The sequence below is a fragment of the Caretta caretta genome, chromosome 6, assembly GCF_965140235.1.
Source record: "Caretta caretta isolate rCarCar2 chromosome 6, rCarCar1.hap1, whole genome shotgun sequence".
Taxonomy (NCBI): Eukaryota; Metazoa; Chordata; order Testudines; family Cheloniidae; genus Caretta; species Caretta caretta.
The window spans coordinates 58,609,299-58,623,636 of NC_134211.1; the positions used below are offsets into that span (position 1 = coordinate 58,609,299).

Below are 14,338 nucleotides of genomic sequence, written 5' to 3' on the forward strand. Positions count from 1 at the left end.
AGTAGGACACTAGTAACTAGAGCAACATCTTACAGTAACACTGCAAGTGTTTTAAAATCTTACAACCCACCATATTAAGATTTTGTAAATCACTTAGCTTGGACAGGAAGACTGTCAGATTCACTTTCTGGAACAAGTTTTTAACAATTTTCATCAATATATTTAAAAGTGCTTTACAAAGAAGGATAGAGGCAGAAACGTACAGGGAGGCTAACTTACCAGCAGTCATATCGCAAGTCAATAGCAGCATCATGTCTGCTGACTTCCTGTCTCGTGCTCTACCTACTGGACTGCCACGTCTTATTCAAACTTATTAGAAAGCATAATTTACTGCAAGTCCTGGGGTTTCACTGTTAAAGGCTTTAAAAAAATTTAGCCATGCCACTGTTATGAAAAAAGGTGCTCCATCATTAAAACGGATATTCAAACTTCAAAGCGGATCTTAGAGGTGAGAAAATACAGCTCAAACAGAAGTGTGATCATCTTCCAGAGTGTTGTACAGGATTCTTTTCATGGAACATAACTATTTAAAATCCACATACATCCTTTGACCCATATTTTCAAGTTACATGGATCATCTCATTGTTATGCAGGCAAAAAAAAAGACAGTTACCTTTTCTGTAACTGGTGTTCTTCGAGAGGTGTTGCGTGTGTCCATTGCATATTAAGTATATGTGCTTGCCACATGCACCGGTGCCATAAGTTTTTCCCCCAGCAATATCCATAGGGGACCGGCCACGGTATAAGGGGCGTTGCCAGTGACACCCCCCCGTTCCTTCCTGCTGGAAACTCCGACAGCGTGAAAGGAGGGCGGGTTGTGGAATGGACGTGTGCAACACATCGAAGAACACCAGTTATGGAAAAGGTAACTGTCTTTTCTTCAAGTACTTGCTCATATCCATTCCATATTAGGTGACTCCAAAGCAGTACCCCTGGAGGTGGGTAGGAGTTCATGGTCGTGTAGATTGCAACACCACTCTGCCAAACCCAGTGTCGTCTCTGGCCTGCTGAGTGATGGCATAGTGAGCGGTAAACGTGTGAACAGAGGACCACGTTGCAGCTCTACAGATCTCCTGGATAGGGATGTACGCCAGGAAGGCTGAAGATACCTGCGCTCTCATCAAGTGGGGTCTGACAACCAGCAACAGCGAAACCCCCGCCAGGTTGTAACAGGTCCTTATGCACAAGGTAATCCAATTGGAAATTCTCTGCAAGGACACTGGGCGACCCTTTGTCCTATCCGCTGTAGTGATGAAGAGTTGAATCGATTTTCAGAAAGGCTTGGTACATTCTAAGTAAAAAGCCAAGGCCCTCCAGATGTCCAGGGCATAAAGATGCCTCTCCTCACCAGTCTTGTACGGTTTGGGACAGAATACTAGAAGGAAGATGTCCTGGCTGATATGGAAGGTGGAGACCACCTTTGGCAGGAAGGCTGTGTGGGGCTGTAACTGAAGCTTATCTTTGTAGAAGACCGTGTACGGTGGTTCTGAGGTAAAGGCTTAAATTTCAGAGACCTGTCTTGCCGATATCACTGCCACGAGACACGCAACCTTCCATGACTGGTGGGAAAGGGAGCAGGAACCCAGCAGTTCAAAGGGTGGGCCGGTGAGCCTAGAGAGGACCAAGTTAAGATCCCACTGCGGGACAGGAGTCCGTACCTGCAGGAAGAGTCTCATGAGCCCTCTCAAGAATCTGACCGTCATGTCATGGGAAAACACCGTCTGTCCTTGGATCGGTGGATGAAAAGCGGAGATGGCCACTAGATGCACTCTAATGGAAGTATGCACCAGGCCCTGGTTCCTCAAATGGAGCAGGTAGTCCAGGACAGCCTATATGGAAGAACACGAGGGACAGATGCCACGCTCGGACACCCAGCGGGAAAACCTCGTCCACTTGGCCAGGTAAGTCAGTCGGTTGAGGGCTTCCTACTCCCCAGGAGGACCTGTTGGATTTCTTTTGAACAGGTCTGTTCCTCCGGGTTCAGCCATGCAGCATCCATGCCAAGAGGTAGAAGGACTCGAGGTTGGGGTGTAGGAGCCAGCCGTGGTCCTGTGACAACAGGTCCAGGCATTTGGGCAGGGGACAGGGAGTGGCTGCTGACAAGCTCATGAGCGTGCCAAACCAATGTTGGCAAGGTCATGCCAGGGTGATCATGACAACCTGTGCTTTGTCTCTTGATCTTTGCCAGGACCCTGCCAATGAGCAGAATTGGAGGGAGTGTACATCAGTCTCCCTGACCATGAGAGGAAGGTATCAGAGAGGGAGCACTTGCCAAGAGCAAAACCGGGGACATTTCATATTTTGTCTAATAGCGAACAGTCCATTTGGGGAGTTCCCCACCTTTGGAAGATCATGCAGTCTACCCCTGGATGGAGCAGCCACTTATGATGAGAGAAATCCCTGCTGATCTGGTCCACCAGTGTATTCTTGACAAGCTTCCAGGTGCATTTCGTGGCTGATGCAGAAGTCCCATAGATGGAGTGCCTCGACAAAGTCGGTGAGCGCGCTCCCCCTTGCCTGTTGATGTAGAACACAGAGGCTGTGTTGTCAGTCAGGACTCCTACTACCTTGCCCGACAGGTGGGGCAAGACGACTCCGCACACCAGCTGGACTGCTCAGAGCTCTTTGACGTTTATGTGATGCACACCCCAGCCGAGGTCCAAGGCATCCGACACCAACTTGATGGAGTGGCGCGGGGATGGATACCATACTCCAGGACTGTCCTGCAGTATGGTATCCATCTTTTCCAGGGAGTCCTCTGGACTGGGAATAGCCATTGTTGCAGGGGATGCATCTGGAGCCTGGCATGGCGGACTACGAAAATGCATGCTACCATGTGACCCAGGAGGCGCAAACAGATCCTGGATATAGTCAGAGGGAACATGGAGACTTCCACAATGAGGTTCGGCAGGTCTAAATTGAGGACTGCTCCGATGAATTCTATCCTCTGCACCAGCACCAATGTCAACTTTGTGTCATTTCACAGCAGGCCCAGAGAGCAGCACGTTGCCTGAAGCACCGCAAAATCCTTTTGGACTGGAGACCTGGAGCTGCCCTTGAAGAGCCAGTCATCAAGGTACAGGTAGATCTGAATACCCCAGGGCCGGTAATAAGCCGCTACCACTGACATGCACTTGCAAACACTCTCGGTGCTGTCACTAGGCCAAAACGGGAGGACTGCAAACTGGTAGTGGTGGGGCCCCACTGTAAAACGGAGGAAGCGTCTGTGAAAGATTGCTATGTGGAAGTATGACTCCAAGTCAAGGGCAGCATACCAGTCTCCCAGATCCAGAGAGGGGATAATAGAAGCCAGAAAAACCAAGCGGCACTTTTTCTTTAGGTACTTGTTGAGGTCTTGCAGGTTCAGGATGGGCCATAGACTGCCCTTGGCCTTTGGGATTAAAAAGTACCAGGAACAGAACCCCCTTGGCTCCTGTACTCGCGAGGAACTTCTTCCACCGCACCCAGCTGTAGTAACCCCTTTACCTCCTGCGTGAGGAGACTCTCGTGAGAGGGGTCCCTGAAGAGAGACAGGGAAGGCAGGTGGGAAGGGGGTATAGAAAGGAACTGGGTATAACCCAGTTCCCCTAGGCTGAGGGCCCATTGGTCAGAGGTTATAGCTGTCCAGGTAGGGAGGAAGAGAAAAAGGCAGATGGAGAACCCAGGGAAAAGGATGGATCCCATGAATAATCTGGTAGGTCGCCCTCGGGCGCACCCTCAAAATGACCGTTTGGCCCCCTGCTTTACAGGTTGAGCCCAACTGGGCAGAAGGTGGAGGCGGGTGGCTCGGGCAGAACTCAGCCCTTGGCTCATTTATGGGGCTGGTCCTGCCAAGGCTGACTCCCCTGGCCCTGCTGTGGTTTGAACCACTTACGCGCTGGGGCAGGGGCATAGAGACCCAGGGTTTTTAGGGTGGTGTGGGAGTCCTTGAGGCCACGCAATTTGCTGTCTGTCTGTTCCACAAATAGGGCCTGGCCATTGAAGGGCAAGTCCTGCATTGACTGCTGGGCAACCCAGAGAGGAGCAGCCAAAAGGCTCGCCACATCGAGATAGCGGAAACCATGGTGTGGGCAGTAGCGTCCAACGCCGCCTGGAGGGCTGCCCTGGCCACGGTTGTGCCCTCATTGAGGATTGCTCAGAACTCTTTCTTGGAAGCCTTGGAGCGACCCTTTGAACTTGGCCATGGCAGTTGGCCACTTTCAGCTGAAGGCTGGAAGACGAATAAACCTTTCATCTGAAAAGACCCAGCCTCCTTGAGTCTTTATTTCTGGGGGTGGCCCCGGGTTGTCCCTGCCTCTCCTTGTGACTAACTGCCTTGACCACAAGGGAATTGGGGGCTGGGTGGGAGTATAAGTTCTTATGCCCTTTGGCTGGCACCAAGTACTTGCGTTCAGCCCTTCTAAAGATAGGAGTCAGGGAAAAAGGGGTTTGCCACAGGGTATTAGTGATCTTAGAAACTCCTTCATGAAGGGATAGAGCCACCCTGGCAGGAACAGAGAATGGCAAACAGAGTCCAAGTGCTCTTTCAAATCCTCCGCCTGAAGCCCCAGGTTAGAAGCGACCCTCTTCAGAAGTTCCTGATATGCCTTGGCATCATCCTGAGGAACTGGGCGAGGGGGTCCCATGATGTCCTCGTCGTCGCCAGATGAGGCTGATGCCGGTGCCGCGGGAACCTCCATGTCCATTGGTGGTCCAGCAGCTGCTCCCCTAGGTCCTCCTGAACCTGCAAGGTCTTACCATCGCAGTCTCCAGCACAAGAGGGGGGATGGGATACAGAGGCCACTGGCCTCTCCGAGGCTCCCAACACTGAGTGAACAGCCTGGGACAGCTGGGTGAGCCCCCAAGGGTTCCACAGGTACCACGGCGCCAGCCGCTGCACTTGGGGCCATAGGACAGGTTTTGGTGCTGATAATGTAGACGGCACCATCAGTACTGGGTCTTGTCCCGCAGTCAGGGAACCGCATTCCAAGCTGGAGCCACCAATGGAGCGGTTGGTCCTGGGCAACCAGGATTGGGCTGAGTAGTGGCTCTTGTCCAACTTGCTGGTCGCTGTATCCTGAAGCTGACCTGTACAAGCAAGACTGTTGATCTTTGGAGGATCTGCATCGGCTACCCCGCGATCTACGCCTCACACTACTCGACTGGTACTGGGAAGTCAAATGGGATCGGGGGCTACTACGAGCCAGTTGCCGGGAGGATCGTCCTGAGTAGGGCGACCTTCCTTTTGGAGACAGGTGATGATGACCTGGTGATCTCTTGTACCTGATTGGTCCCGGGATTGGCCCAGGGTCGGGGCTGGTCCTGGAGCTCTTGCTGGTTGGTGTACACCTTAGAGGGTCTGCACCAATCTACTGGCAAGGTACACCTCTAGTCCCTCAATCAGTGCCCCCAGTGCGGGGACCGAAGAAGGCTCCGCTGAGCCTGCCTCTCCCGTCCTGAGGCAGGACAGCTGCGGGTGGGCGAACACTGGCGGGACATCCCTCTCAATGGGGAACGGTACTGCTGAGGCAGGGACACATGCATAGGTCCCAACACAGGTTTTCCCCAAGACCAGGGTACCACAGGAGATGGTGACAGCGGCACCGGGAGATTCAGGTTCTCTTGAGCTGATTGAAGGGCTTTGGGTGTCTACGGCACTTGAAGCTGGCCGGGGCCTGCACTGCTATCCAGAGTCACAGGCAAGGCATGGGATGAGCTGCACCACTTGACTTGAGCTGGGGCCCGACTTCCCAAGGGGGATGTTGATCTGCCTGACATGGGTCTTGGCTTGCCCCTGCCCTCTCCTTTCCATTGTAAGAGGTAGGAGATCTTCTCCTCTCAGTCTTTTTTAGCTTCTTGACCGGAGCTGTGGAGGGAGACCGACCGGTACTGCTCGTGGACAGCACTGGAGGAGTACTGTGCATGGAGGCCATGGTGCTCGGTGCAGAGTTGGACTGCTGCTCTGGTGTTGGAGTGAGCGTTGACTCCATTAGGAGCACTCAGACAGATACCGCACTCCTTCTTTGTCCTAGGTTTGAAGGACTTGCAGATACAGCACTTGTCATTTATGTGCCCCTTGCTTAAGCACCTTAGGCAGCTGGTGTGTAGATCACTGCAAACGGCCTATGCCTGTCAGCAATCACAGGGCTTAAAGCCTAGGGACTGGGGCATGCCCCAACTGGGTTCCGTTCGGGACTAAGAAAACTATTGACTAACTAAGAGAACTACTATGTATAACTATTTTACAGGATTTCAAAGTTCACAAGAACAAAGAAGGAATCAATGCTAGCCGAAGCAGCAGACATTCTAGCACCATCACTTGCAGAAAGAAGGAACTGAGGGTCAGGGAGCCAGCAGCACCCCTTATACTGCGCCATGTGGGTGCCACTCCAGAGGGCATCGGAGCCTGTCTCCTACTGCTGAGGGAAAAACTTCTGGCACAGTGCATGTGGCGAGCACACACACCTAATATGAAATGGGCATGAGCAAGCACTGGAAGAACTCAATTTTCTTCTTTTGCTGACAAAGCTGCAGAAATACAGCTGTTCATATTTTACCCAAGAATGGACGGACAAAAGGACTTCTAGAACTACTATCAAAACTGAAGTCCTTCTATCACTATTTACACCAAAAACTCTTGTGCCTTCAAACACTGTTTTATCTGATATAGGAGCATTATGCTATAGCTATGTTAAAATCCCCAGAACATTTTAACTGAAATCAACTGAAAATAAATTCTATTTATATTGGGTATCAAAAATATTTTCTACAAAAGCCCAAGTTCAGGCCTAAATGAAGCCCACAGTGTTTCTTTAAAGGTGGTCTCTAAATATGAATGCCTTTAGATTGCTCCCCTATTACAAAGGCATGAAGAAAAACAAGTTACTTGGAATGAAGTGCCCCACTAAAAATCCTAAAGCAGAAACTGACATGTTCAAATCAGAGTGTATTTATTCACTAAGCAATGAAGTAACTGACCACCAGCAGTTGCGTTTTTATAGTCTAAGATCTGTATTTCTTTTAGCAGGTAAGAGGGTATACAATGGAGTAACAAACTATTGCTGTAGCAAGAGACTGCAATCAATTATATATAGCAAAAGATAGAGGTTTACCTGAAAGTTGGTTTCCTTCCACCCAGGTTTCTTGGCCAGCATCCTCACCAGAGCTTGGCAAGGCATTTCACTTCTCTCCATCAGTTCTACAGCCTAAAGGGTCAAAATCAAATTAACCATTAGGTCCAAAATATGCAAAACAAAATCCAAGAAAACTATTGGCAATGAGATTTGCAATTTAAGCTTCTCTGCAAGTTAGGAGGATTAGTCTGGATTTCATTTTACACCAATGGGGAAACATGAGCTGTTATGTCCTTTAGACAAGAGGCCTTTTTAATGCATTTGTATTTATTTCCTTGGTTTTATTTAATGTGCACCCATACAAAACTCCAAACACATGAGCAGACACGTAAATGGCAATATTGTCTTGGACAAACAACACAGCACACTCCAAAAAAAAAAATCCAATAACTATTGACAGCTGCATCACATACCCAGTACCATTTCAACTTAAAACAGAGATTGCACCAGACAACTCCTCATAAGAATGGAGTCTAGATATCTTGGACTTAAGAGTCTACTTTGTAGCTTTTAAAGCTGCTCTTTAATTCATTCCAAGAGGGGAAGTTGCATCCCAGTGAAAACTTGAATGCTTAATGATTAGGCAGAGGCTAGATGCTGCTCCAGACCCCACTGGACTATGAAGTGCCACCCTTTGCAGTAAAAGGGCTATGCCACTACACTTAAGCCTGTTTTTATGCCAAATATTGAAGCTCAATAGCAGTTGCAATAGGATATGAAATATTTGCAGATGTGCAGTAGCTGCCTTTTAAAGTAAGACTTAGTCCAAAAGCATCACATGGTAGGGATGCTTTTAGGGAAGAAAGCCAGCTCCACACTAAATAGAGCAGTGTCTGTAACTCATAATGCTTAGTTTGTGTCCTTCCAGAGGAGACAATGGAGATCCCTCATATTCCCAGCTGTAAAGGCTGATGTAATAGGATGCAATCAGCTGGCATTCGAAACTAGAAGTTTGACAGCCAGCATTTTGTATTTTAATTGCTGCCTAGTGTGGAGCCAGCAGGGATTTTGGTAGATTGTGGCAGACACTTGCAGTAGTCAGAGTAACAGATTGAGACTAACTGGCAGCAGAAAGTCATTAATTCCAGTTTTTTATGCTTCCTTCTAAAAAAGTCATTCTCTTACTGTCCGTTGCACAATACTTACCTTCTGAAACTCCTCCATGCAGGCAAGTCTCTCCTTCCAGTTACCACTATCTAACTGCTGTATGCAAGAGGCTGGGAGGACAGCTGAAGCTCTCTCTTCACACACCTCTATCTGAAGACAGAATACAACAAGGTTAACACCGTACCACATGCTCTTTTGTATACCAGTCAGTAGTCTGATTATTAAAGTGCAGGAGGGCAGAGAGATAACCATGCCCCAAGGAACTTACAACGTAGGAGATCCACACTGGAGATCGAGAGGAGAAACAATTTTTTCATTAGTTGAGATGACTGATGTGGATATAGGTCTTGTGGAAGTGGTACTCAGGAGGCATTTAAGTTATGAGAAAGGATACTAGTGCATTGTGATAGAGGAGATCAATCTAAGCATAGTTACCAGAAAAAGTTAGACATACTGGGAGAAGAGCAAAGTGTAATCTTGTGCTGTCTTCTCTTAATTTTAGGGTTAAGCAAATTTTAGTGCAGCTTTGCAAATATTATGAGTATTTGTCAGGTAGGCACAAAGTCAATCACCAGGAGGACTGATAATGGGTGGGTGGGTGGGTGGGTGGGGGGAGGAGGGGAGTAGAGAAGCCATTTTACAGGTCCATTCTAGGAGAGAGGATGAGTAGCACTTAGCAAGGTTATTTTAGTGCATTATCCACAAGGAGGGAGCTTATCTCATTCATTCACTCACTCCCACTGGGTTCTTCCCTTGTACCTGATCTCCCTCAAGGGCTGCATATTTGACTGCTTGTCAGACATGTTCAATTTTTACACCAATAGCATCAAATGACTAGGATAATTCTCATTTTTAGGACTTTCCATACAAATCTAAAGTATGAAGGCTACACAAGAGTCCAAACACAATGACTTTCTTTTTATTGCCACTCAGCACACAGACAGCTTCCTTGTGGGTTTCTAGCTTTTTCCTTGTCCTTCATCAGAACGTAACTACTGCTACAAACTACATGTCTCAGTCTGAAACACTTCAGAATGAGTTTGAGAGTTTTGCAATTTAATCTGAATAGCCCAGGAGCAGACTAGCTTTTCAATAGGTAGGCTTGAGCAAATCACTGGACTATCTAGTGTATTTCAGTCTAGGTTTCGGAGTCAAGCTCTAGGGTTTCTGAGGCTTTTAACTCCAGAGAATACAATTTAGTTACACACCCAGTACTTCCACAGAAATTACATCTCAGCCTCCCCACTCCTCCCAACAGCACAGTTCAGCTGAGAGGCAAAAGGACTCACACTTAGGCCACAGTCAAATTCATAGAAGTCCTCACTAATATTTGAATAATGGATTGTACAGAAGATAACCTGATTGTGTTTATTAGAGGCTTCACAATTAAAGATTAACAGTTATGTACAGTTTAAACCCATTGGTTTCCCCTGCTTCAGGTGTTTCAAATCCCAACTTCAGGGCCATTAATTCTACAAAAATCAAGAGAATAACCCAACTAGCACTGCTTACATGATACTGTATTGCACTTTTCATTTCAGAATATAGTATAGTACCTACCGAGAGTTCAGGTTCAAGTATCTCTTTGGTCTCAGATCCTTTCTTGCCTTTAGTTCCAGCACCTCCCGCACCAGCAGCTGCAGCTGGCTTGCTTTTCTTGGGAGGGCCCCCGGACTACAGAGGAAACAAGAGTTAGCAAGGATCAAGCTGTTAATTCACCAGAGTTCAAAATCAATACTTAAAATCAAAGAGTCTTGCTTTCCAACATTCCATGCTCTACTTCCAAAAGATACATTAAGGCAGGGGTAGTCTATTTTTTTGGTCAAGGTCCAATTTCTTGGTCAAGGTATAGTCAAGGCCCAGACTCTGGAGAAACATTTTTCACACTGCAGTAACCATGATAGTACTAAGTAAACAAAAAGATTTTGTGGTCCGTTCAAAAGCGTCTGGCGGTCTGGATTTGGCCCGAAGTCTGCCTACTGATTAACCCTGCATTAAGGAGACTTAAAAGTCTTCTGTAACAATGTAATTGGACAAACAAGTTGTTACTTTTAACCATAGTAGTGTGCAACAGGCTGGGTGGTAACAATTAACAGGCTAGCTCAATCAGATGTCATATTTCCAGGACAGTAAACTTCAGAAGTTGGGTCAAATAGTAGTGAGAAGTTAAAGGCAATGAAAATAGAAGGATTAATGTTCATTTGAAAAGGGTCAGAGAACAATAAGTTAATCAAATCAATTTCCTTTGAGGTTGCAGTTAGGCATATATAGTGTGGCTGGCAGTCTGGAAAAATAAACTTAAGTTTTTCACTACAGTACTTAACAGGTGTTTTGAGACCTTTGACCAATTTAAATATTCACTTCTGCATTCCTCAACAACTGTTTGACCAAGCAAAGGGAACGGAAGGGTGCTAAGACAACAATATGTTGCTTAAAGCTTTTTAACATTTAATGATCACATGGATTTTTTTTTTTTAAATCCAGACTGGTGGTTTACACAACATTTGATAATCAGGAAGATACAACATTCCAGAATATGTTTATTGCAAGAGCAACACATTGTCATTGAATGTGTTCTCTCTTCACCTATGTGTTAGTATTACACTGCCATGCCAAGTTGCATTATTGCTTACAGAACCCTTTGAAAGTATTCATTGGGTTGTCTGCAGTATGACAACATCAGGACTTGGCATTAAAACACAAGCAAGAAATCATTTAGAGGATAAAAATGGCGGAATTCTCAATTCCACACCAGATTGCTTTCTAAAAGAGTACAGGATGCATTCTTTTAAAGCCTGTTACTGCATACCACCTACTCCTGAACAAGAGGTAGAACAGGAAAAGAAAAGATTTGTTCTGATTAACTTGTAGATTAGGTTTGCAGAGGGCTGCAACTGGATGAAATTTAACAGGCCAACTTTGGGTTTTCAAGCAGTAACTATCTCAGGCCATCATGTGTGATGCAGTCTGGCTATATTCGACTTACCTTGGCAGCAGGAGCCTTTTTCAAAGGTCCTGATTTTGCTGAAGTGTCTTTTGTATCCTTGTCCCCAGCAGCCCCTGAAAGAACAGTGGTCTTTCCAGCAGCAGGTCTGCATTCCTTTTTGTCAGCTGCTCCACCTGTGTTCTTACCATAAGCCAGCTCCACCTTTTCAGCACACTCTTTAATCTAAGGAACAATGTTAAGAGACCAAAACCATTTAAGTACAGCTGCAGCATCTAACCAGCCAAAGCCACCAATCCAGAGCCAGCCCTGAGCCACTACAGCTCCAGGAGCGACATGAAAATCATATAACTTGTTTTACTGCCAAAAAGCTAATGCTATTTAAGCAGCACTTAGCAATGCTAACAGGACAATGGCATCAATTTGAAATTTTAGTCCATACAGTACAGTCTCTTAATGTGTGCATACAACTCCCATTAATGCAAGTAGAAGATGTGTATCTAGAGAGGAAGACTATATAAGGAGGTTAAAAGCAAAGTCAGTCTTTAGAGCAGGTATTAATGACTGACTATATAGTTTAAAGCTTATTTAACAAGCCTGTCAGCATCTGTACATAGGTGAAGGGACAAGTCCATACATAGTATTATGCAGGATTTGAAGTTTAACTAGGGTCACAAACCAGATGGTAGAGTCCTAAACCCCACCTGGCAGAAAGGAGATAAGATAGACTTCTATTACAGACACCACAACCTCCAAACCACTAATAGAGGCCTCAGACCTAGATCAGGATTTAAGGAGCGATGTTAGCGAATGTACGCAAACTAAGAAGTTTTAAAAGTCAGTGCTTTTAACGATCCTAAACTGACCAAGTTACAGCTGGCAGGTGAGGGAGGGAAGAAGTGACCACCACACCTTTAAATACTAGTCCACATTAAGCCTGAGAGAATACACGTTAGAGATGGATTATTCCCTACATGGGTTTTAAGAAGTTTGTTACCCACAACATACTAGGACACTGCAGAGGTATGAAAGCACTTCACTAGCCACTACATATACAGCATTCTGTCCAAATCCATAAGCTCACCCGATCAAGTTTGAGTTTGTCCACATCTGCTAGGAAAGGGTTCACAGCTTTCTCTCCAGCCACCTTCAGAGCTGTGCCTAGTGCTTCAAATGCAGCATCTCTAACTTCAGGGGCAGAGTCATTGATATGCTGTTGAGAGGATTCATTTGTAAAGAACAAGGTGAGTACTGAGTACTGTTATAAATTATAATAGCAATGCCCTATTTTTACTGTAAGTACTTGTGGTGAAGAGTAGATTGTATGAAGGGAGGAGATATTAATCTAGTCCACTGGCAAGTAGTTATCTTAAAGCTGTTGCCCCCTCCGATTTCATTTTATGACAGAGTGGTAGAAGTTTAGTTCAGCGGGAAAAAAAAAAAAAAAAAAAAAAAAAAACTTATATAATGTCATAAGTAGGCCTAGTCACTGGGAGTGTCTCCTAAGTCAGTTTTGTCCTAAAACTCCACCTGTTCTCTAGGGAAGAGTCCTTTTCCATTCAGGAAACGAAACAGGAACAAAGAATGTTATTCCACTGGAATAAAAGAAACTAGCCTCCATTGCTGCAGGCTACTTGTCACCCAACCTCCCAGTTATTCTACTTGCTGCACCAGAATACACAAAACTTCACTACATGTTACATCCTCTCAGACAGGCTTCTCACCTCACCCAATCCAGTGCGTCCATCACAACACACTGCTTCCTAGAGAAATATCAATCCATCCTGTTTTACCTTAAGAAGAGCAGCACAGAAGGGTTTTAGCAGGCTCCTTGGCAGGGTAGAAGGTGTACAGTGACGAAAGCTTCTTGCAATGAATAGGGATGTCTGTTGCTTGATTGTTGGGTTTTTGTTGTCCATCACAGCCAAAATATCCTCACTTATGTTCTGCAATGTAGTCTAAAAGGTTGGACATGTGAGGTGGTTAGCTTCAGCAGAGGGATAGGAGAAGAGTCCTCTGAAACAACCAGCATGATTGAGTCTCAGTAGCACAGTACTGACAGAGTTTATAACACTTGTCCTTACCGTAAGGAAGATTGCATCTATGGCTTCCTGCAGAGCCTGCACGACCTGAGGCTTCTTCTCTTTAAACTTTTCCAGGATAGTTGGGACAACCTGTTTTTAAAAAGGACACACAATACTTCAATTACCTAATTGCAGAAAAAACAAAAACGCTCCCCAATGTGACACTTCGTGCCCTCATGGTTCAGGAGTGTATGCATGTAGTTAAGGATTCTTCAGCTCGCCTCCCTCCACTGCCACAGGGGCATAGCAGTGGCAAGGAACCAGCTCCTGCTGGCCCTATATGCCACCATTACCACCACCAGAAACAGCAGGGTACTGGCCTTCACTCATTTATAACAATTTTAGAAAAATCTCCGGTTTCTAAACGTCAGGGAGGCTGAGACACTTCCCTTAACACCTCCCTCCAGCAAAAGGGCCACCACCAGGAAGAAGGCTGCCCAAGGGCTCTGCCTTCTGAGGAAGGAGCCCTGAGCCCTAGTCCTGCTCTTCCAGCCTTTGCTGCCACCTGTTTATCAGAAAGCCACTTTACAGTTGTATTTCAGCCTACAAATAAGTACTAATCACCCCTCTTATCTCCACTCCATACCTGCTTAGGGGAAGAGAAGAGCATTAGGGACATCATGATACCAGAAAGTTTATGTCAAGGAAATAGATGCCTGATGCCATTAATACCTCCCATTTTTGCTGGGCTCATATGGTCATTATTTCGACTGTTATACCACCATGATTACAGCATACCTACAACTACTCTAGGAACATACTGCTCCAGCACCACATACTCCCTCAATTCAAACAAGTTACAGTTGCTAAAAAGGTATCCAACAGATCTGTTTTCCCTATGGCATTTTTCTACCCATAAAACTTGTTCCTCCCCTTTTGGACCGATCAGTGGAATGGGCCATAGAATTATCAGAGTGGAGGAACTGTACAAAGAATCAGCAGAGCAGACATAAGAAACTAGTCCAGACATTTAACACCTATACACTGCATAAGACTATTACCTCAGCATGAGCTGGAAGCAGCCAGCACAAAGCAAAACAAAAAATTGGGAGATTTCAACATGCCTATTGAAAGACTGCATATGTAAAAGC

General features: G+C 46.0%; 1 protein-coding gene across 7 annotated transcripts in view; it reads right to left on the minus strand.

Moving 5' to 3' along the window:
* CKAP5 (cytoskeleton associated protein 5) overlaps window positions 1–14,338 on the minus strand; it is a 102,614-nt gene that overhangs the window by 42,878 nt on the left and 45,398 nt on the right. For all 7 annotated transcript variants that reach the window (XM_075129570.1, XM_075129567.1, XM_075129568.1 and 4 more), the window contains exons 10-16: window positions 13,248–13,337; window positions 12,957–13,121; window positions 12,248–12,376; window positions 11,206–11,388; window positions 9,780–9,893; window positions 8,259–8,369; window positions 7,092–7,184 (exon numbers count right to left, since the gene is read on the minus strand). In XM_075129570.1, the coding sequence (XP_074985671.1) occupies window positions 7,092–7,184; window positions 8,259–8,369; window positions 9,780–9,893; window positions 11,206–11,388; window positions 12,248–12,376; window positions 12,957–13,121; window positions 13,248–13,337 (885 nt within the window). The remainder of the gene's footprint in view (window positions 1–7,091; window positions 7,185–8,258; window positions 8,370–9,779; window positions 9,894–11,205; window positions 11,389–12,247; window positions 12,377–12,956; window positions 13,122–13,247; window positions 13,338–14,338) is intronic.